The sequence below is a fragment of the Saccoglossus kowalevskii genome, chromosome 21, assembly GCF_978046115.1.
Source record: "Saccoglossus kowalevskii chromosome 21, keSacKowa6.1, whole genome shotgun sequence".
Lineage (NCBI taxonomy): Eukaryota > Metazoa > Hemichordata > Enteropneusta > Harrimaniidae > Saccoglossus > Saccoglossus kowalevskii.
In genome coordinates this window covers 12,311,570-12,336,624 of record NC_140661.1, presented here as the reverse complement: position 1 = coordinate 12,336,624, position 25,055 = coordinate 12,311,570, and the positions used below count along the sequence as shown (strand labels likewise).

The window sequence follows — 25,055 nt, the reverse complement described above, 5'->3', positions numbered from 1 at the left end:
TCGTAGCATCAGTCTCGCTATCTACGAGATGAGACTTGAATGGGATCTTGGCATGATGTTACCATACAGTACTATGCGCGTTGCAAACCCCAAGTAATGTACCTCTGATGCTATCTAATATCGATCTAAAACTTTGAGAAATCGACCTCCAAGGTATTTGACCCCTAAGCCCATGCGCTAAGGAGCTGTGCGTGAACGCTACTATTAAAAGTATGAAGCCATGACAGTCCCTATGTAAACAAAACAAGCAAAATGCAAAACAAAACCCAATTTTTAGGGTTTTTAAGAATTCTGCGTCTATACTTATACCCATTATTATACCCATTTGATAAGATTGTTTCGTACAGTATTTCATGATTGAAATAATATCGTTTCCTGACGTAGCGTGCATTTTTTTTTTTATTTTATTACTTTTTATTCTAGGCCTCAGTTTTCAACAGAAACGATAATTTTATTGTGACTCAGAAAGATATGGCGAGTGCCAAATGTGGAAAAGGATGTGCTCACTATTTTCAATACAACTGACATCACTTCCTGTATACCATGGAGTCCATATATACTTCTCTTACTTATTTAACTATATAATGCAATGTACTCTGTTAATAGTTTTTTCTCTCTTTATTGTTGCCAGTAATTCAGTTTATTGTGTGTTATTAAATGGACTTATAAATCTCTGTATAGAACATTCCGTCGTTGGTACCCCGTATAATATGGGTGGTACGCTTGGTGAGCAGAGAGTAAAATATTGCCCTATACGAATAAGGCCAACACAATTGTTACAAAATACACACAAAAGCCTATATTTATAAATGATGTCGTGGTGTATACGCGATCGGAAAATAAAATAAAATAAAATAAAATAAAATAAAATAAAATAAAATAAAATAAAATAATATTGAATAAATATACGCATTGTTGCACTAATGAATTCTCGGGTGATTAACTTTCCAGCCAACCATGTCTGTCTTATCACAGTTTGTGCAATAACAATAATTATTTGTATAATAAATAATTTCTATATCGTTACGGTAATTAACGTTCAGGTCAATGTATATACTAGCACAGTCACTCTAACAGTTATCGCACAGTAATTCTCTGTATGTGTCACTGTACCAAACAAATACATACATTCTCACCAAACAACATTATCGCCAGGCAACCCGGAAACAAATACACCCGATACTTTCAATTACTTCCCACAATGCAATGCATGTGATTTCTATACGCACTTTCGTTTTCAGCCAATGTTTTTAACCGACTCCGAATGGGGTAAACGATCGGCCATATTGACGTGTGTTGTGCTTTTCATGGATTGTACTCGTAGCTGACATATTTTGAACACCCGTGATTGTGAAATGTTGCCGTCCGTAGTTAGATTAACGGATCACTGATTGTAAGTATGTCATTTCTGATAACGGAGGTCGATAATCAAGTGTTCAATTTTGTAAGGTTGATCGCTTTCCTCGCACAGATCTAACAGGTTGATTGCCAAAGCACGGCGAATCTGACGGCGCGGGTGGGGGTGGGGGAGAAGGCAGGAGTGTTTCACGTTGTCCAACCTTCGTCATATGTCAAATTAGGTTTCACCAGGTCTAGCGAAGACAATTAGTACTAAGAAACCGAATATTGAAACGTTAGCACAGTTGAGGTGAAGACTCGCCTATAATCTTGTAATTTAATCGGAGGGGTGTGTGTTTGTGTAACAAACATAAATTGTAAGAAGTGTCCCTCAAACTGAAAATATCATGTCACACCATGTTCTTGGGAGGGGGGGGGATTGCTTCTAAAAAATGAGTGGAAAATGGAGGTGAAAAATGCAGATTTGGGTGAAAATCCCCATCCCCCGCAAATATGGTCCAAAAATCGGACCACATATAGGGTTTTTTCCCCAAAAAAGTTACCCAAATTTATTTTGCCCAACCAATTTTAGTTCCATGCCTAGATCATAATTTGGCTCCAGATTTGGAGAATTTTTGGTAAAAATGTCTTACAAATATTGCCTTCTTGAAGCCTCTGCAAACATACCAAAATCAATGAAAACAGAATAGAATCAGCAGGGGATGTGGTATATCATGTTTACAATTTGAAATCAAGACAAACATACATAATTTATAGAAATACTTATGCAAGTGAATGGGGCTCAATTGAAATGGGATCTTCATTGTATATCGCTGTGTTTGGATATCCCAGTTGCATATTTGTGTAAAAATATACCTTTGACATATACCAGGGGTTGAAATTAAAATTTTCTATCTATTCGAAAAGTTAGAAAATAAAAGTGCCTGTCCAAATTGCTGATGTACCTGTCCGTAGCAATATAAATTAAAATATATTATTTTAAATACAATTTTAATTATTGGCTCATCATCATTTCATTAGTCTTAAAAATTTTCAATTTTATTAGCAATTTTGGGTTATAATCTTTATGGACTAAATATGGCTTTTGCGGCCCGAGGTGGTGTGACGGGAGTACACCGGAGATGCAAGGGAACGTAAGCCATACGACCTAGTGCAGAAAAATCCCTATCCAGTTCATGAAGGTTTTATCATATTAGCTTACAGGTGTAATTACAATTTTACCAAGACGTGAATTCAAACAGACGACGTAATTTAGGATGATACGTTTTGATTGATAAAAGCCGGGCGTGATACCGGAACTTATTGCCCTGATGTGAGGGCGCACTTCCCATAGCGTTACAAGGCCAGGCAATGCAAGATGTATGATGGAGGAAATTATTGTCCTGATATGCATTGTAATGAGGTATCTAATAAAGGAAATATGGTATTTGTACCGTACTGGCTTCATATCTTTCATTAAATATTCTATTATTGTAATTAACTACGTAATCTATGCATAGGCAAATTAATTTGACAGAAGAGATAACAAATTAATTAAAATATTATAATCACGTACATGCACTGTCCATTGCAATCCCTTTTGTGTAACACTATGCTTATTACCAGAGAGAATACAATACTCTTGTCATTTCTCTGTCATCCGTCATTAATGTAAACTTAAATTTAATTTTCTCTACTGAATGCATGTTTTTGATTACACAGTGTGTGTGTGTGTGTATCGTATTGTGCAGACTGTTACGTATTTAGTTAGCTAATGCAATACTGCCCTCAGTCGTTGAAATGTTCGTCAATCCACCACCCCCATCGATAATTAAAATTACTGGTACCTGTATATTTATTGCTATCGTTATAATTATACCAGCATTTGTCAGAACAATACAGATTTAGATATGATAAAATAAAAAAAACACCTTTATATAATTAAAATTCATTTTGATTACCATATCTTAAGATGCCTACTATTTTTGAAAAAATTTTGGTCATAAATTGCTTGACAATGTTCATTAGTTTATTATGTACAATCATGAAGCTAATGTCTCATGGTACAATGAAATAGCATTATTTTGTGTGTTACAGAAATGTGTCCTAATATTTTTTGAAAATCGCTATTTTTAGAACACATTCCATAGAACACAATGTTAAAGAAAAATTACATTTTTTGACACTTTTTAAAACCTAGATTTTTGAAATAATTCAGAACAACAAAAAGTACACCATCATTAACAATATATGATTTTGCCAGCCTATGTCACCATGCTAGATTTTGAGATATTGCATAATATCTCTGCCATAGGAACCTGTGGTAAAAGTGTTATAATAGTGTCAAAATGGCGACTCTCCACTAAAATACAACCATCAATTTCTCGAAAATAAGGCTGGTGACGCCCAACTTTTTTTAGGTCAAAATGCTTATATTGCCTTGGAGTACAATTTATTGCAAAATGAAAAAATTCTGGGTATTTTTATTCATGACTAGGTTTTTACCTTAAGCACATCTGGGCGATTTATTTCTTTTTAAATTTAAAATTAAATAAAAAAATAGCGAAATGGAGGTGTTAACGCAAAATCCCCTGTAACTGCGAAATCACCCAGACTGGACGTTTTTGCAGTGCCCTCTGTGGTGAAAGCAGGAACTAGTGTGTTTTCATACTAGTTTTTATGTTAATGAGCAGAATGACAGGCAAAAACGTTATCCAATCAGAGTAATTTGACCTTTAAACTATATCTAGTTAACCTTTGTACCTGAAGACTTCACTTTTCTTCAAGTTTCTTGATCGTCAAGCATAACAAACGAATTACTATTTATAACGTTCCGTACAAATTATTCTAATGGAGAGAAGTAGCCTGCGTGTAGCTTTATCTCGTCTGGGTTACAGTGAAGCGCAATCTGCACAGAAGACCCACATTGTTTAAACTCATTATGCAGCGCGCACGCCCCAACTCTTTTTCTGTATCCGTTCAGTGATGTCACTGCATATCATGAATAAATAATAGCAACAGATTCGCTGCAAATAAGACCAGTCTGTGGTGGTTTCGGGTTCAACCAACCTTTCACAAAACTATTTTTCCATTTTAACTGAAAAAAAATTACCACAGCTGGGCCAGTCTAATCTGGAATATAAATGCAGATAAACCAAAAATTACATGTATTGTATCTTGGGTCATTAAAATGTGACTTAATTTGGCGGTTGACATACTTCTGTTATTTATGTAAATGCATGTGATCTCTTTCCTCGCATAGACCAAACAGATTGATTGCCAGCACGGTGAATCTGACGGCGGAGGTGGGGGAGGGGGTATTCTCGTACGTACTAGTAAGAAGGTAGGAGTGTCTCACGATGTCCAATCTTCATCATATGTCAAATTAGGTATACCAAGTGTACCAAAGACAGGGAAATTGAAACATATATAAACACATAAGTCTAAGGATTGAAATAGAAATTTTTACTTGCATGTACTAATACAGTATGCAGGTTGATTTTGGGAATTACCTGCACTGAGGTGTAAGATAATAAAAATGTTTTTAGATTTCTGTTTTACTACCGATGTGCAATCAAAACACAAATCGCAATGAAGTTTAAACACACATGCAAATTTCATGGTGTATCATTACTGTATGTTGACTTTTCATCTGATTTTTTTTTTTTTTTTATTCAATGATGGAATCTTTTTTCAAATTAAGCGATTATAATTGCATACATTTTGTATGTGTCCTACATGCACATCATGTTTCAGGTCTACATGTCCAGGTTGAAAAACGACACTGTGCACCCAAGTGATTGAAACTCTGGCAAATACTGTACAGTACAATCAAGGTTAACTTCCAAGCTGGTTTTGCCTTTTCATAAACCTCAACATTTTTAAACGGAGGTCATTGTCATCAATAATCAATTTATTTTTGGTGCTATTTTTCTATGTTACTAATATGAGGCGTATTTAGACAGTTTAGATATGTGGAAATGAATCCTAATTTTGGATCCAACAAATTTGAATAATTTATTTTTGTTCCAAACTCCTGGAGAAAAGTGCAGACTATAAATGGGACAATTTTGTGAATTTGTGATGACAAGTGGGAACTGGTGGTGAAAAGGTGAATTTGGTCAGCTCGGTTAGAAGACAACAGTGACCTATCAGTGGCATATGCAACATTTTGCTGCATATACTTTTTTTAGATAAAAATAACTTTATATATTTTATTAAATGGATCATATAGTATTTCTCAGCATGAGAATTATCTTTGTCCCAAACAAGGGGCACATGTATAGTGTCTTGCTGCCATCTAGTCTGTACTCGTTATACGTAGACATTTATTTAGTTTCACTATTTCAATGCTTTGAGCAATTTCACTTGTTTTTAATTTGATGGACATAACAGAGATACAATGAATTTTATTGTTATTTTACATATAGATTTAATTTAGCGGATTTTACTTACCAGAGGAAATTAAAACCAAACGAATAATTCATGTGTTTATAGTAATAAATAACTAGTTAAGCTTACAGTATTGTATTGTACTTATGTACTTAAAATATTTGTACTTTTCACCTTTTGAATGGCATCATTTTTTCTCGCCATAATGTTGGTGTACATTTTTATGTATTATTTTTTTATAACTTCATTGTTATTTTCCATAAAATAGACATAATTTCCATAATGAAATTAAAAACAAAAGTTCAGTTGCGTTAATAAACCACTGTAGGAGAAGGAAACTTGTCATTTTCAAAAATTACCAAGACATTGAGAAATGTTAAGGATGTAGTTGAGGTTTTTTTCTGTGAAAATATTAAATTTACCTTTTTCCCACATTCTCTTATAAGAATATAGAAAGCATGCAATCAATTAGAAAAAACAATTGTAGCGATGGTTTAAGAGGGTAATACATTTTGAGTAAATCTGAGATACAGTGTAGTGTGTTTTATGGTTTTTGTGATTTTTAACGCATAAAAAATCATTGGTATTTGGGGTTAGACTTGAGAGTTGATCTTGACTCCCTTGTTCAACGACATTGATTTTTTCGGCATAGGTATTCTCTGATAGCTACTTTAAAAGGTTTGAATTCAATTGCCCAGTTCATCTACTGTTGCGTGATCTAGATTTTGACAACATAACACTTTTTTAAAACATCGGGGATGTTGTTTTGAAATATGATACCTGTTCAGAGTTCACAAAGGGCGGAGTTGTGTCGTATTTTCTAAAGTCAAAGTGGTAGACAAACTATCTTTGCCAGATTGTTGAAGTGTTATGTTGTCAAAATCTAGATCACGCAACAGTAGATGAACTGGGAAATTGAATTCAAACCTTTTAAAGTATCTCTAAGTACCGCAAACATCATTTCTGTGGCCTTACTTCGGTTTCCTCGAAAATAACACCTATCTATTGCACAGTGATCAAGTGATTACACGGTTTCTTTTTTTGTTGTTGAAATATTTATTTCATATTATTTGAAAAATAAGCTTTCTAAAAATATATAACTTGATGGGATTCAAAGAATATGTTACTTCAGAAATGTGCTATGAAATTGCGGTAGCAATACCTGTACTACATCCTGAAATCTTCAAGACACACATCAAATCGGGACAATACCTGTTGACAGATGGCATACCTTAATACTATATATAGTGTGGGAGTGGCGTCTGTAACATTCTGAGATCTTAAAGACTTGTATACCATTGTCTCCTCACAATATGGGTATAGTTTGTTATATTTTTATTCACAGTTCACTCTTTGTGTTGTGTATTCTACCTCAGTGCTTCCTCTATGGTTTGTGTGATACATGCATAAAAAGCTTGCGGATTAGTTTTATTGGACTGGTACCATGAGTGTTTTTGTTTGTAACTTGTTGTAGTGTGATCAGTGGGCAGTGTTCCAAATATCCTGCAGTGTTCATAATATTTCGCAAAATTTATTTGAGTGAAATTGAACATTCTGAGAATCATTTTCTTGCATTTTGTATTCTATCACAGTGAATTCTAGGTGTTTTAAATTATGGGATACACTCAGGCTGGTATTGTGTTGGTGATTATTGTTTTAGTAAGCCTTCCAACTCCATATGTTATCACATGTAATAAGTATGTAAGTTAATTGAACAAATGAGACAGTTATATTTTCCATAAATTTATTTTGGGATCTGTACACAAGTAACCGTTTTGTTGCTCAAATTTTTGGTAATTTTCACTTTCACTTTTCACTTTTTCATTTGGTTCCCTGAAATCTCGTGTCATTCAGGAGAAAGGCTCATTCAAAGGATCAAAGGTCATTCAGGGAGTGTTAAGGGATTTGTTCATATTATCATATTTATGTTGGCAATAAATTTTGAAATATGTTTGGTCGTATTTGTTTTTAGGTGTTTCATCTAGTCAGCAAAGAGAAGAAATATACAAAATGTCTGATCTCTTCGCTTCCGAACAGTCAAATGGCGAGGTTAAAAAGAAAAGAGTCACGACTCTTGGTAGTCGAAAACGACGAACGTCTGTAGCTGGAAGCTCAATAAATATTGCGATGGAAGAGGTAAGGTGAAGGGTCATTTCACACTCCCACCAGCTTAGAACAGTGTTTGGTGTCATCAATCATTTTAGCTTTTGTTTTGACTGAAGCCAGACCATTTTTTTCGATGGCTTGAAATTTGAGTAACATATTCATAAATTTTGTGAATCAGTATGAATCGGCAACATTTGTAACTGTGAAAATTTTACAGAGGTTCTAAACCATAGAACAATGACTTTCAACCAAATGAATGTCATTAAATCATCAAACAGTGAAAATACGTAGAGCGAAAATTGAAAGGCTTAGTCAATATTATTTTGTTGAATACTGTAAAATTTACTTAATACTTTATTTTAGCTGGAATTAATTTTCACTGAAAAGACTTTTTGGTTGTTTTGTATGGAATTTAATTTCACTGATTTGAAAAGTTGAATGTAAAACATAGGAAAATGAGTATATTCGCTAGATTTTATTTTCACTGAATCATTCGTTCAGCAAAGAATTAATTCCAAAAGAATAAAGTATTTTACAGTACATACCATAATACATGTACATGTTTATTTATTCTACTTGGCATAATCTCTGAATATACGGTTCCATATTTGTTCTATTAAAAGCACATTTTTAATAGCAGTGCATGTAAACTGACATGTGCATATATTTTGTACACTGAAATATAATTTATTTTTACCACGGACACATCTCAGTCATTTATGTAGGCATATACATTACTGGGAACTCAGTTATTTGCATAATAGTCACATGCAAAAATGAACTTTATATACGTGTACATGTATTAGACAATCTTTATGTAACCATATTTGGTCATTCCTACCTTGTATATTAAGACCATCTGATAATGTGATTGTCTTTGTTTAATGGCATCTTTTTCTTTGCATATCTAAACATAATCATGTTACATTTCAGGTGAATTCATCCTGGATACACAACAGTTTTCGTATGCGTCAATGTATTCGATTCACTGAAAAACAGACAGACAATCCAAGTCAATGGTACGTCAATTGTTTAATAATTTAAAATTTTAAAAATTAATTAAAATGACTGAACGGAACTAATGTTTTACTATGTGCATCATTGTTAGATATCAACGAAAAGATGAATTTTATATAATGCCTCGTCATGTCATAGTCTTGCATAATAACGAAAAAGAAAAAGTTTCTTGGAAAAATCTTGCCTTTGGTCCTGTTGTGTCAGTTTAATGATGTTTAGGAGATGGTATTAATGCGTTCTGTCAATGTCATAGTAATCTTAAAATCTAATGTAAGGGTTTAAAACACCACAATGTCAAGTACCTTTTGATACTTGTATATTCTCCATGTACATTTCGGGTCACTATCAGTATTCGGTATTAATTGATTACTATTTATTTGTTCAAAACTAAGGCTTGTAGACCCACAGTGTCAGTGTGGTCGATTACGTTCCATACATGATGAGAGGTACCTGTACAATCCTGACCCAACGACGCCATGGAACGTGGTGACGCATACGCAAACTACAAATACCAACGCATATGGTGAAATCGATTTTGTGGGATACAGTGCGAAACCAGCGAAGGTTAGTTGTTTACTCTGAACCCCTTGTTGCCATTTTCTTGTTGAGGAAAAAGACACATGCATTCATTAAATTTTATTGTTTGTTTTTCAGTATGTTAGGATGGACCATGAAACTCCCACACTGACAATATTAAAATTATTGAAAGATCAGTGGCATTTAGGCACCCCTAACTTACTGATATCCGTGACCGGTGGTGCTAAAGACTTTACGATGACTAACCGACTAAAAGCAGTGTTCCGGAAAGGATTGACTAAAGTGGCTTTGAGTACAAGTATGTTTTATTTGCTTATTGTATGATAACAATTTGGTATCTTTTTCAGGTTTTTATTCTCTGACCTATGAAAGTTGTTAAAGATATTGACGTGGGATGTCCTTTCAAATATAAAAAATTTTTTGTTTTTACTCAAACATCGGGGAATACAATGTATCACATGTAATGAAGGTTATATGATATTTTGTAGAAAAGAAATTTGATATAAACAAATCTTTAATTTCCTGTACAGTGTTTTTTCTTTTTTACTTGTGCTGTATATGTATTTGTAATGGAAAATAAAACAGGTTAATTAAAAAAAAATATATGAATTTACTGATATTTAATGAATACTGATTACTGTAAACAAAATATTTTTCAAGATGAAAGTTTGGGGGCACTATAGTACCACTTGAGGGCATTGTTTGAATGTTTTAAGTGTGTTTGAAGAAAAATGCTGATTTATTTTTCAGATGCTTGGATCATCACTGGAGGTACGCATACTGGTGTGATGAAACATGTCGGTGAAGCAGTACGTGACTACACATTAGGGAGTAGTTCATACGGTGGTAGCAAGATCGTTAATATCGGTATCATACCGTGGGGAGTGGTCAATAAAAGAGATGAGCTCAAAAACCCTGACGTAAGTATAAATTTAATGTGCTGATTTTAAGAAACAAACTGACCAGAAACTTTTATTTTAAGTCTTCATCAAGACCTACCGGTACATCTGATGGGGAATTATTTTCATTAGGACCAACATTAACGAAAGAAGGATTAAGAAAAACATACAAATTTGCAAAGTTTTATCTTATCTTCTTATCTTATAGGGCAAGTGGCCAGCTTTCTACAGACTGGAAGAACCTGAGGGTTTGGAAGCATCATTGGATCCAAACCATACACATTTTATTATGGTAGATAATGGTACTCACTATAGATTTGGCACAGAAATTAAATTACGCAGTAAAATAGAGAAAGCTATTTCAGAGATGAGATTGCAAGGAGGTAATCCAGGTAATAAAAAAAAGACATTTGTCAAATATATGTTATGACTGTATAATGGCATCTGCTGTTTATAACTCCTAGTACTGTCCTTTTTTTTACCCAACCTTGAATATAATATTTTGTAATATATACCATATTTGCTCTATTAGAAGTGCATTCCCAATAAAAATGTACATAAGCATGATAGATATATAAGCAAAAAATAAAGATGACTTATTTTGATCCTAGACTTCAACTAATAGGGTAAATATGCTACTGTATACTGTATTTGCTCTATTAGAAACACATCTCTGATAGATATAAACAAAAAATAAAGATGACTTATTTTGATCCTAGACTTCAACTAATAGGGTAAATATGGTATTGTATACTGTATTTGCTCTATTAGAAACATATCTCTGATAGATATATAAACAAAAAATAAGGATGACTTTTTTGATCCTAGACTTCAACTAATAGAGTAAATATGGTATTGTATACTGTATTTGCTCTATTAGAAGCACATCTCTGATAGATATATAAACAAAAAATAAAGATGACTTATTTTGATCCTAGACTTCAACTAATAGGGTAAATATGGTATTGTATACTGTATTTGCTCTATTAGAAACACATCTCTGATAGATATATAAACAAAAAATAAGGATGACTTTTTTGATCCTAGACTTCAACTAATAGAGTAAATATGGTATTGTATACTGTATTTGCTCTATTAGAAGCACATCTCTGATAGATATATAAACAAAAAATAAAGATGACTTATTGACCCTAGACTTCAATTGATAGGGTAAAGGTAAATATGGTACTGTATACTGTATTTGCTCTATTAGAAACACATCTCTGATAGATATATAAACAAAAAATAAAGATGACTTATTTTGACCCTAGACTTCAACTAATACAGTAAATATGGTAACTACATTTTTCATAAAGTAGTTTATTTTGCAATTTATTATTTATTCACATTAAAGGGACAGTCCTTCAGATCTGCACATTTGTTGATCGTTCTGTTTTATACTTATATTGATTGCTTCAAGGATTGCGTTAACACCGAATACAACTTGTATTTTGCAAACTGTTTTTCCTAACTCCTGTAAACCACTTATTTTTCACTATTAGGGAATTTCGTGAATTGATAATTTTATAGCATTTGTGAAGAAAAATTGTTTGCAACGATCGCTGACATTCCATGTAGTATGACCCCAGAGAAATTGTCACTGCTACAAAATTCTGATTCTGATTTACACTGATTCTGATTTACACTGATTCTGATTTACACTGATTCTGATTTACACTGATTCTGATTTACACTGATTCTGATTTACACTGATTCTCTCTGATTTCTTTTGTGAAATTAAATCAGTTTTACAGGATTTATTATTATTGATTTTTTTTAAAAATCTATGCTAAGCTTGAAACATAACTCCGCTTATTATAATATTAACACTCTCACATTTCTCCGTACAACTTTTGATTCACAAAATTTATACATTTTATATACTTTTTTTCAAATTTAGACCAAGTAAGCTTGTTATAAACAATTTCTTGTAGGCCTTGAAGATTTATAAGAAAAAAACAAATTTCACTGTGAAAAGTAAAAGTTCTATTATGCTTATTATGCAATATAATTTCTTTTTTGGTGTATATTTGGTGTATGGTATGTAGTCTCTTCTGTCCTGCAGTACCCACAATGCACTTCCTAGTTTTGGTGAGTTGCATAGCTTTTCTTTTCCACTTGTAATCCACTGTTTCTTTGCTATTAATTGCATGTATTGATGTATTCTTTGCAAAGGTGTTTCTTTTATATAACTTAAAACTCACATAGGCAGGTAAGTAAATATTTTATATTTATTTTAAAGAGAGTTCATAATGTTTTTGCTTACCCATATGTGCTGAATTAGAAGCGAACATGAACTAAAAATTGGATTTATTTTATTCTGTTCTTGTTATGTCTTATTTTGACCTAATTTTGATCATTTTATCCGATTATTTTAAAAAAACAATGAAAGAAAGAATGAAATAAAAGTACTGTAAAATACTTTATTTTCACTGGAATTAATTTTCACTGAAATTACTTTTTATGTGTGTTATATGGAATTTATTTTCACTGATTTTTGACAAGTTGAATTTTATTTTCACTAAATCATTCTTTCAGCAAAAATAGCGAAAATAAATTCCAAGCGAAAATAAAGTATTCCACAGTATATCAATTTTTTTGTTTATCTGGTTGCTTAGCAACTAGTAATCCTGAAACCTATCAGTTGCCAACATGGACTGATGCACCAATATGTCTGTAATTTGAAAATAAGGTTTCAGTTTGAACACATCATGTGGTAGAAATAAAACAGCGCCCTCAATGTACTATAATAGTAATACTATTTGTTTTTGTTGCTGCAGGTCAGAGTGGCGTAACGGTACCTGTTGTATGTGTCGTATTGGAGGGTGGTCCAGGTACGATAGAGACCGTGTGGTCCGCAATCATGAATGGAACACCGGCTGTAATTGTAGCTGGGTCTGGCAGAGCTGCAGACATGCTGACATGGGCTGTGGAAAATGTACCAGAGAAAGACATACCAGTTAAAGATCTGACGGGAAAACTGATAAATCAGTAAGTCATACATCTGAAAAAAAATCTGCAACCATTCAAATTTTGCTGCTAGGAATTCTTTTCGCATTCATGAAGGCAAATTAAATATCGTGACAGGTACTGATACATATGGGACCCCAGGTAAATTCAACTGCTACAAAAGTTTGTGATTTTCACCAACTCCTGAAAATTAAAACAGTTTACAATATACTAGAAGAAAAACTAAAAGAATGTGCATAGATTTCAAAGCTTAATTTTTCACACCGAAATGTTCAAGGGTTGTCGCTATTTATTGCGTTTGATATATGACGTGCATAAAATATATTGTTTGTTTACATGAAAGTGGAACTGCGATGCACCACAATCGCTTATAAATTTATAATCATTTGTATTTTCTAGGAAAAGAGCAATCATTAATAACACGTTTGAAGCCAAGTTGAAACAAGTCATTAAAGAAGAATTCGGTTCCAATAATCTTGATAAGATGGTTGGATGGGTAAAAGATTGTTTACGAAGGAAAGATTACATAACCATTTTTGAATTGGACGGCAAAAATTCCGCCCAAGACATTGATCTAGCGATATTACAAGCATTATTGAAAGGTAAATATTCTTGTATTTGTCTCTCGGGTGGGTTTGATACTGTACTTTATGTGAGTGAGAAGTTCTTGCAAGGTTGCTAATAGTTACCTGAACTTTGGCTTACGTACTGGCAGACACTTTAAATCGTGATGCACAGTAATTCTGTAAATTACAAACTGGAAAATCTTTTCCTGGTTTGTGTTTTAAAGATTATATATCTTTTTTACAGCTAATAAAGGCAGAGAACAAGACCAATTAAAACTAGCATTATCCTGGAATAGGATTGATGTCGCTAAGAGTGTAATATTCACTGACAATAAGAAGTGGAAGGTGGGTAGCGTTGGTTTCATGCTTAAAGCTGAAACAGGATTCTCTATTTTGCATTTACCATTATATTGCATGAGTAATGTCATACATCTATTGATCATCCACTTAGAAATGTGTCAAAGTGAAAATAAAATCTTTAAAAGCGTTTTGTAATTTTATTCCCGTAATTGCCAAATTCACAAATATCATGAAGCATTATGTATTGCGCTTAGTTAATCATGATGACATACAAAATGTAGTGAGAGCTGTATTAGTACGGTAAGCTTTTGTGGCATTAAAATAATCTTACAAAGGGAAATTTGAGTGGGATTCACAACCAATTACTGAACAGTCTCAGGAAAGTAACGTTTTAAAGATTATTATCATCAGTAGAAGTCATTCGCATTATATTTGTTCGTGGTTCTGTGTATTTTTTAGTAATATCGGTACTATAGAATTTGCATATTCAATCTATCAAAAACTTCCATTATTTCTTGAATGTGCAAGTGCAGCATTAAATTGGCTATTCATGGTTAAGCTACTGTTCTTAAAATGCCCAAGGAATATACTGAGAGTGAATATACTTACCAGTATATTTCTGATGATTCCAAACAACACTTGTTTTTTCTCAGCAAGGTGACTTGGACGAAGCCTTACATATCGCCCTCATTAATAACCAAGTAGATTTTGTGAAGCTATTCATGGAGAATGGTGTCAGTTTATGGGAGTTTTTGACGGTCAAGCGGCTAACGAAGCTTTATAACGAGGTGAGAGACAACTTACAAACACTGCATTGCTTGTTTATTGGATTGATAACCTGTCAAATTCTTACACGAATATTGTATTAGTAATGAGAATCCACTGCAGTATGTTTTTTAACATTTCTCATTTGTAAGAATATTGAATCGAAATGGAATGCCAACAATTGCTGGTTTTCTAGATAAAGCATCAAACTAGTATGTGGCTACAGGTGACTTAAAATGCAAACAAAAATAAATTGACCTCAGATTTCCTTTGTTTTCACACTTACTGATACCTTGTTTTTTGAAAATAATACATTTTTCAAGATAACTTTTTATTTTTATAGTGATAATTTCAAATCAAAAAGTCAAAAGATTAGAAAAATGAATCAGGGTCAGGAAAGTTTTGTGAAGATGTTGACTACCACCCAAATTTGTAACCATCTTGACGACTTCATTTCAGATTAAAGACAACACATTACTGTACGAGATGCTGAACAAAATTCGCTCCAAGAGTAAAGTGGTAAGTGAAATCTTGCATTAATAAATATTGGATGTGACCTTTGACCTCATTTTCAAACATCAAACCTATAATATTATAATGTTTTTGCTTTATTTAGAAGCCCCTTATATTGTACATTCAATTATTAAAAAAGGACTTATTTTAGCCATTGCATTGCATCCCTCTGTCATTTACATATCAAATGTGCTACTGATAGAACTAATTTCCAAAAACTTATAAATAATCTTTGGTGGTAAAAACTGAATTGACAGCAGACACTGGTCCCTATATTCAGGCTCTCTAATTGATGGAACATTTCTAAGACATGAATGGGTAAAGCGACGGCCAATCACAGAAGCAGTATCTGTAAGCACTCGTTGATCAAAGATAATGTATTTGAGAGATTTACTGAGTTCTAAAGAATCAAATTCAACACAAATGAACACATTTGTAATTGGAATAACATTGCTTTGACATCTACCTTACATCATTTTCGCATCATAGTAGGATTTGTCATCTGTAGGGCACAACTTACACAAAAGGTATATTGTGACACTTGCTCAATTATAAGTACACTTCTTACTTAAAAGAAATTAAGAAATTAGTTAGTTTTCTCAAAATGCAGTTCTTGTAAAATTAAATTGTTTCAACCTTTTCACCACCAGTTTTCTATTTTCATCACAAATTCACAAAATAGTCCCGTTTACAGTCTGCACTTCTTCAGGAGATTGGAACAAAAACGGCCAAATTTTTCGAGTATAAACTGAAAATTGACTAAAAGTTTGTTGATTGGCTTCAAAATTAGAATTCGTTTTCAGAATTATTGAAGAAAATAAGTGTAGAAAAATTTGTGCGAGAATGTCTGATGGTGAAAAAGTTAAGCATGCTAGAGAATTGCAAGAAATCATGTAGAATCAGTAGAATCATGTAGAATCAGTGAAAATCAGCCTAAATATTTCTTTTCCATTCACTTTTAGAGCAATCGCATGTTCACGTTAGAAGATGTTGGCCATTTGATGGAGAATTTGACTGACGACACTTATGAACCTCTGTATCTGGATAAAAACGATCCAGACAGATACATGGTTTCGGAGAAAGACTTGACAGCAGATACTGTACGTTGGGCTGAACCATCAGCTTTAGCTTTCGATTCTGGTGCCGGAGTTCCGATGACTGAAATTGATCATGCTGTTCGTGCCAGTGTTGCTGATTTGCAGGCTGTTCCTGCTCCTAACCCAGGTATGTTGTTGTAATAATATCTTGTGTTGAAAAAGTGAGCCATTCACACCCAATGAGTCATTGTGACATGACCTAAACTTATCAGGTCCATTCATGTGTGCAAATTGTAGCAACGTTTTGAACATAAAATTCAACTTTCATCATTTTTAACAAAATAAACAGCATGATTTTTTTCCATTTTTTCCCAAAATTTTGACCAAGACCTACAGTTAATGGGAAATTATAGATTTGGTCCAAAATTACCAAAACATTTGTAAGTACATAAAAATGTGCATGCCTGGAGCCAATTTTATTCAAACTTGGTATGGAAATCACACAAGATGGGTTACTGATGCACACAAGTTTATTTTGTGATTTGATTCAAACTGGTCGACAGGCAGCCATATTGCTTTAGGCAGCCATATTGATTTAGGCAGCCATATTGCATTTATTTTCATTTGTCCATAATCATTTCTTAAACATGCTCGACTGATTGTTGTTGTAAGTAAGTGCAAAGAAAAGACATTGTGATATGTACCTAGGCAGGTCAACTTGTTTTTCATTTTGATGATGTTTGACCGACTGGTGGCCATTTTTCATCCCACACTTTTGTATGGCTCATTTCATGGGAATACTTTGGCTGATTTCATTTATAAAAAATATATTTTAACAACATTTGGTATTTAATTCAAAATATTCAACCGGTTTATATGTGTATTATACAATTTTGTACGTTGTGACAATGATTTTATTCTTAGGAGGTGTCACGTTGACTGGACAAAACCTGCTGATTATAACACTTGAAGTACCAGTAACATAAAACAAAAAGTCTTTGGATGTGATATAAATAATTTGATGTTTGAATGTTAGAATGAGTGCAGATACATTTTTGAAAAAAAAATACATTTTTACAAAGCGATGTATACTAAATATTATTCCCTTGTTCCTCATTTATCTTTCTTAGTGGCGGCTCGTGAGCACCGATTTGATTACCCAATGCGTGAACTGTTCATGTGGTCAGTTTTATTGAGTCATCATGAATTGGCTAATCTATTCTGGGAGGAAGGACGTGATGCAATGGCAGCAGCGTTGGCAGCGAGTCAAATATTGAAGTCCATGGCAGAACACGAAGATGACAAGGATTCCTCTACTATCATGGAGAAAAAAGCAGAGTATGTCACCATTTCCAACCATTTTATTGCAATTTGTCATGAATATGACACATATTTTCTTTCTTTTGTGAACACTGACATCCGGGGCGGACATCCGGGAATTTTCACTGCCTGTCAACTATCATGGTGAAAAGTCTCGGAAAACGATACTTTGGGATAGTTGTTGAGACTCTGCTGAATAGTATAACAAGATTTACCCCTACATGTACAACATATATAAACTTGGTTGCTCAGCATTATTTCAAAGTTGAGTTTGTGATGTTTTCTAGACTTTAGCTGTTTTCACTCGCTCTTTAATTGACGTTCCACAGCAGCTCGTGCAGAGCCCATAGAAATACTTGATACAGTGGTTCACATCTTAGCAACATGGAACGTTCTGTGACGTAACCCCGCCCTCAAGAATACTAACTAGATTTTATTTAGTTTCGTCAGGTGTTCTCTGATTGGTTAACTCATTCTTCTCAATCCAAATATCATGTTTTACAAATTCACAGTTTGCATACAGTGATAAGTGTATTATTCCAATTGATCTGTAATCCCTGTGTTTTGTTAAATCAATTTTTGACAGGGAGTATGAAGAAATGGCCACAGGTATACTAACGGCATGTTACAAGGATGATGAAGAACGCGCAATGCTCTTATTGGTGAGAGAGTTGCCATTTTGGGGGAAGTCTACCAGTCTGCGTCTAGCTGTCAGTGCCGATGATAAAAACTTTGTTGCACATACGGCCGTGCAAAACCTCTTCAGTATAATATGGTATGGTAAACTGGACAGAGAACATACCACCACACTAAGGGTTAGTTATCATCAGCTGAAAGTTTTCTGTTTCTCTCCTCTCTCAATTTGTCCTTGCCAAAAAAATAACAATGATTCTGGTCGAATTGGAAAATTTGTTGAAATATTTGACGGGCAATAATTTTGCAGGTTTCATCAATTTGTCAACAGAGGCACTGTGCAGTGGCAAAATAAATGAAAATAATACTTTTTTTTTCGCTGCTGACGAGAAACAGAACATTTTAGTTCCTGCTTGGACGCATAAATCTTTGGATACCTACGCATGTCCAATAATTTTACAATCTGATTCAAGATGGCTGAATGGCGGCCATTTTAATGTTTAAAATTAATGAAAAACTTTATGGTATGTGTTAAACAAAAGATATTTATATATTTTTTTTTTGTAGCTATTCTGTTGTTTAGTCTTTCCGCCATTTTTGTATTGTTTACTGAAATTTCGGGAGCCAGAAGAAGAAATAGATAATGTCACTGTTACTAAAAACAACAAGGTAATTTTTTTTTTATTATAACAAGGCATTGAATTTTTCTGTATACAGGTTTTACTTTTTCATTCTGTTATTATTTATTCTGATACTACCAACTGCTGCTACCAAGTTTTAATGTGCAAAGATTTTGAGATAGTAGATGAAATACAGCCTAGATTTAGTGTAGTTATTTAAACTTTTAAGTTTACGATAATTTACTGGTTAGCAATTCTTGAATACAGAACATTAATATGGATACAGCATTTAAAGTAACAAAGTGTCTGTACTGTGTTTGTTCTCTTGTAAGTGCATCTCCAATAGAGGTACATGTAAATCAGAATTACTTGTTTTTTTTGCTGACTTTTTATGTACTTCAGACTCAAATGTTTCAACAGCCATTAATTACATTTTAATCGTTTTGTTGAAAACTACTACCTCAATTTCTTTGGTACTCGGTATGTATGTACCTTGGGTGGTCATCTGTCAGATTTGTTTATTTCATGACATTATCTTCAATTCTGTATTTTTAACAAGCATTTTTGTCATTTTGGGTAAAAAATGTTATTTTTTACTTATTCTTGAAAACTACCAACTAAATTGCTTTAATACATACCGGTAATATGTAGCTATCTTGGGTGGACCTTTGTCAGATTTGTTCATTTTGTGAAGACATTTGCAAGTTCATTTCTCCTTTCCAGTTTTTCTTGATGTATTCCTTCTTTTTTTGTAATAACTCAATATTGTTAGTATTTTGTTGATTCACAGGATGGCTTATCAGGAGATCAATTGAACCAGAGTCTAAATATGGTCAGTATTCACAAAGACATGGCAAGTAGTAAAAAAAGGTGAGTTGTATGTACAGTTAAACATTTCATCATCCGTTCCGTCTTTTTATCACAAATTCACAAAATAGTCCTTTCTTCAGAAAATTGGGACAAAAATAGTCATATTTTTTTAGTAAAAATTGAAAATGACTCAAATTTTGTTGGTTGGCTCCTAAATAAGGGTTTATTTCCAAAATTATTGAAGAATAAAAGAATAAAAGTGCAGACAAATTTGAAAAACCAGTGAAAAAATGGCATGAGCTAGAAATGAACCCCCTATTTATACACGAAAACCAACTGATGGTGCTTTAACTCAAAACTATTGTCTTATTATTTTTTAGTTTACTGAGTACTACCGATGAAGAGCCGACGGTAGAATTTGTACACACTGAAGAAGGAATTGATATTCGTGCGAAGCGTCGTTTAACAAGTTACGACAAATTCAAATATTTCTTCAATGCCCCAGTCGTGACATTTTTTTACAATGTCGTAAGTTACTTCTAATCTCTTCTCCGTCTATTTTATTTGTGAACTAGTCATCAAATTTTGTGTGTGTTACCTCTGACCCCTGATCATTGTGTGCTTTCAGCATCTTACACATTTTACGAACAAACAAGGGCCTGTATACAAGTCTACGTAACTAATCTGATTTTTTTGTCATCATCAATTTGTTAGTTACCTACCCTTCATTTTATCCACCCTTGACATTGGCATGTTTTCTTTATTTCAGTTTTCATACATTGTTTTCTTAGTACTGTTCAGTTACATCATGCTTGTTAGTTTCAATCCAGAGATGTCTATTGCTGAGTATGTGTTGGTAGTCTGGGTCAGTAGTCTACTATTTGAAGAAATCAGACAGGTTGGTTGTAATGTATTAAAAATATTCCAACATTTGCGAATCTCAGAGTGCAACAAAAATGTTGTTATTGCAATAATAATCCGTCATACAAATATACAGAATGCAACAAATTATTGTTGGTAGTTTTAACATATATCGCCCTCTATTGTCAAGTACAGATAAATCTTTTGTTTATGCTATATATTTACTCTATTTGTCTAATCATCCAGGGCACTTAATGGAGCACTCCTAACATGAAAAATTATCTGAATGACAATTTTCTTTTACCATGTGCCTGATTAGGTAGTATACTGTGTCTTTTTGGGAAAATAAAATTGCAAAATGAGTTGCATCATAGTCATTGATTACTAAAACGATAAAGAAACAGAAATGTGTACAAAATATACAAAATTATTCAACAGTCAAAATTAGAATGAATTTGATTTTATGCAAACTCTTGATGCAGAGTAATTCCTGCCATGATGATTTTATGCACAATTGGACCTTCAACAGCGCCCTCTGATCTGATTTATTGGACCTGCAACAGCGCCCTCTGACCTGATTTATTAAATCTGCTATTAACCAATTATAATGTTGTGTTATACTGACACATTTTCCAAATATTGGCGATGTGGAAGTGAGCTGCTGATGTATAAATATGTGTTTACTGATTTTCATGAAATAATGGCGAGATTTAAAAAAAAAAAAATTGGTGATTGTAAATATTTCAAAACATTGGATTTAATTGGTATGTGTCTCCCAAACCAATCACATGAAGGGTCTAACAAATAATTCTTTCCAAAACTTCTCCATTCTAAGTTTGGATTCACTGTTGTTTTAACATATAGCACCCTCTATTGGCAGGTACATAGAAAACTTTTGTTTTTTGTGAGATTTGTTTGCTTGGATATGAAGTTGGTGTATTTGAGACAGTAGAATAGGAGTCAGAAATGTACTTTGCCCGTACAAACTAAAAATGTATTTATTCTGTTTTCAGGTCATTCAAGAAGAGACTTCCAGTCTGTATTTAAAATTCACAAATTGGATAAGTGAATACTGGAACATTCTTGACCTCATCACCTTAACACTTTTTTACACCGGTTTAGTCTTACGATTGTTACCATGGAATTACTCGTTTCAAAATGCTAGATATGTATGGTCATTTGATTTACTCTTGTTCTATATCCGATTATTGCACACTTTTGCTATAAATCGGCAAATGGGACCCAAGCTAGTCATGATCGGTAAAATGGTAAGTTCAAGTTGTTATGTCTTCTAAATTACTTGACAGTTTTCAACATCTAAGGAGCCACGAACCAAAATCTGAAATTTTCTGTCAGGACAACCAAAAATTCCAGTAAGAGTTGCATTTCAGTTTTGAATCCTGCTTTGAGACAAGCTATCCTAGGAAGTACGAAATGTTCCATGTTTAAAATCTGCTTGAGCGTAGTGTAAATTAATTTTATATCACATCTATTTGAAAGCAAGGGGCCTAAATGCACAGGTACACAAAAACGTAAGGGGCAGATATTCATCTCCAAACCGCTTCCATCAAATTTTGATTAATTAAGAAGGCCATGTATGTCAAACAAATGTTTGTCTGCTATGGGTTGGCGAGTTGTCCATTATTGTTCAAATAATGTTAACATGCCAAGTTAGAAAGATACTTTATGTTTTCTGTTTTTCAGTTAATCTGTTTTATTTGATTCTATATTGTATACATATTTTGTATTTCACTCAAATTTCAGATGGTGGATTTGATGTTTTTTATCGGTATATTGTTCGTTATAATGGTTGGTTATGGCGTAACAGTGCAAGCGATACTCTACCCGAATGAACAGAGACCACTTGCTCTTTTCACTGGAATACTTTATAAACCTTATTATCAGATATATGGAGAATTGTTTCTTGAAGAAATTGAAGGTAAGTTATGATACTGCTTGCTGTGTAGTGATTAACAGTTTCAGAGATCAGTTCATCAGTTTTAGGGATCGTTCATCAATTTCAGAGATCAGTTCATTAGTTTTAGAGATCAGTCCATCAGTTTCAGAGATCAGTCCATCAGTTTCAGAGATCGGTTCTGTTTATCAGTTTCAGAGATCAGTCCATTAGTTTTAGAAATGTCATTGTACCACAATTGAACTTCATAGTTCACATTTCATGGGTTGTACCAGATAATTAATTTATTAACTGTAATGTTATTACTTCGCTAGGTGACATAACATGTACAACTGTTCAAAGTGAGATTGATGCTGGGGGTCAGCGGTGTCCCGAGGTTCATTGGATGGCCATGGTGTTACTAGCATTATACATGATGCTATCAAATGTATTATTACTTAATCTTTTGATTGCTATGTTCAGGTAAGTTATGGGTTTATTTTTTTACAGTGTATGAGAAAGTATACTAAGTAACTACCGGGGTAGTACCCATCTGAATTAATGCCCTACCAAATATTAATATAATTGTATTACCGGTAGTAGATAATGTGCTTATGTAAATGATGTCTGTCTACTCTGGGTTAAATAGCATAGCATTGTATTGAATTTCGTACCTGAATGTCTTAATCCTCTATTGTAGATTATCTTTTCTGTAATGACAATGAAGGCAGCAATGCATTGTGGGTGAAATGTTCCTGTCTTTAACAATTTTATCATTGATACTCAGATATGCATTGTGGGTGAAATGTTCCTGTCTTTAACAATTTTATCATTGATACTCTTACTTGAACTTTTCTTAACATTTTTTTTTTCTATAATTGTTTACAGTTACACATTCTCTGCAGTCGAAGATAACACTGATTTATTCTGGAAATTCCAACGATATGGTTTGATAGTTGAGTACATGCGCCGCCCTCCGCTATGCCCGCCTCTAATCATCCTGTCTCATCTCTGGATATTTTTCCGTGCACTTGTTAGAAACTGCTGTTGTAAATTTCGCAGGGGTCCGTTTGCGGGTCATCTTTCAAGGCCATTGAGTAAGTATGAACAACATGTACCATCTTACTTAGTGTCAGACATACTTTCATTGAAGAATCATTCTAACTAAGCTAGGGAGTCTCACTACAAATGATCAGATTCCCTAGCTTTACTCGGAGACAATAAATGCAATTGTTTGTTTACCGGTACATACACTTATATGCGTTTAATTCTAATAGAGGGAATATAGAATTCCGTTTATGGCAAATTTTCCTGGAATGAATTTACCTCTACCTAGAGGGTCCTTTGGAAGATAGGCCTGTCTAGCCTCTATAAAAAAACATATAGTGAAAAATAATTTATATGTAAATTTATTGGAGACACACTTCTTATAAGTTAAAGCGCCCTCTACGGTTGATTTATACAAATCTAATATTGATTAATTTGTGTTGCATTTGCATAAGATTAAACTGTGTAATTTGTGATAGAAATAAGACAGCATCTTGTAATACTTCCAGTAATTTTTTAACTTGCTATTCAAGCTGGCAGCATAAACTACACAGCAATTAATTTCACTTTTGTTTGCTGTTTATCGACAGGGACATCGTCATGCCAATGACCTGTATTAGGGGTCATCGATAATTAAACACGAGTATAGCAAACTAAATTTCTTCATTTATCATTTTGTCCCTCCGTGCTCATAAATGTAAGTTTGCAAGTGCGAAAGAAGTATATGCACGTAGTAGTTGAAATCACCTATGATGCTCTCTACCCCCCTAAAACAAAAGGTTATACTTGCTGTGCGCATGTTTTAATCATCTACAGCCCCTTACATATTCTTTTTTATTTATTTTATTTGATATTTTTTTTTCCAGAACAAAATCTAACAGTTGAGGAACATAAACATTTGCATAAAAGTTTGCAAGTGCGAAAGAAGTATATGCACGTAGTAGTTGAAATCACCTATGATGCTCTCTACCCCCCTAAAACAAAAGGTTATACTTGCTGTGCGCATGTTTTAATCATCTACAGCCCCTTACATATTCTTTTTTATTTATTTTATTTGATATTTTTTTTTCCAGAACAAAATCTAACAGTTGAGGAACATAAACATTTGAGTTTATTTGAAATGATTAATGCAGAGAAGTACATCCAGAGTAAAGAATTGTTGGAATTAGCAAATACAGATGAGAGGGTGAAATACACACATGAAAAGTAAGTTGATATGACCTTTTACAAAAGGTCATACATCCTGGCACTTTGCTCTCTTGCTGTAGAATACTTTATTTTCGCTTGGAATTTATTTTTGCTATTTTTGCTGAAGGGATGCTTCAGTGAAAATAAAATCCAGCAAATATACTTTTTTTCCCATATTTCACATTCAACTCATCAAAAATCAGTGAAAATAAATTCCATACAAAACACCCAAAAAGCCTTTT

General features: G+C 33.3%; 1 protein-coding gene across 2 annotated transcripts in view; it reads left to right on the top strand.

Moving 5' to 3' along the window:
• Positions 1-1,241: 1,241 nt before the first annotated feature.
• The window catches only part of LOC102809380 (transient receptor potential cation channel subfamily M member-like 2), a 34,728-nt gene continuing 10,914 nt past the window's right edge, over positions 1,242-25,055 (top strand). The window contains exons 1-24 of one of the 2 annotated variants that reach the window (XM_085495334.1): positions 1,242-1,393; positions 7,703-7,866; positions 8,770-8,855; positions 9,246-9,417; positions 9,508-9,688; positions 10,141-10,310; positions 10,498-10,681; positions 13,070-13,280; positions 13,659-13,861; positions 14,070-14,170; positions 14,779-14,913; positions 15,350-15,409; positions 16,366-16,627; positions 17,571-17,778; positions 18,347-18,575; positions 18,961-19,062; positions 19,804-19,883; positions 20,204-20,351; positions 20,593-20,721; positions 21,698-21,952; positions 22,449-22,623; positions 22,914-23,061; positions 23,467-23,675; positions 24,699-24,831. In XM_085495334.1, coding sequence (XP_085351460.1) covers positions 7,741-7,866; positions 8,770-8,855; positions 9,246-9,417; positions 9,508-9,688; positions 10,141-10,310; positions 10,498-10,681; positions 13,070-13,280; positions 13,659-13,861; positions 14,070-14,170; positions 14,779-14,913; positions 15,350-15,409; positions 16,366-16,627; positions 17,571-17,778; positions 18,347-18,575; positions 18,961-19,062; positions 19,804-19,883; positions 20,204-20,351; positions 20,593-20,721; positions 21,698-21,952; positions 22,449-22,623; positions 22,914-23,061; positions 23,467-23,675; positions 24,699-24,831 — 3,707 coding nt within the window. In that variant the 5' untranslated portion in view covers positions 1,242-1,393; positions 7,703-7,740. Of the gene's footprint in view, positions 1,394-6,975; positions 7,048-7,702; positions 7,867-8,769; positions 8,856-9,245; positions 9,418-9,507; positions 9,689-10,140; positions 10,311-10,497; positions 10,682-13,069; positions 13,281-13,658; positions 13,862-14,069; positions 14,171-14,778; positions 14,914-15,349; positions 15,410-16,365; positions 16,628-17,570; positions 17,779-18,346; positions 18,576-18,960; positions 19,063-19,803; positions 19,884-20,203; positions 20,352-20,592; positions 20,722-21,697; positions 21,953-22,448; positions 22,624-22,913; positions 23,062-23,466; positions 23,676-24,698; positions 24,832-25,055 lie in introns of those variants that run through there. The other variant, XM_085495333.1, reaches the window with a different exon arrangement.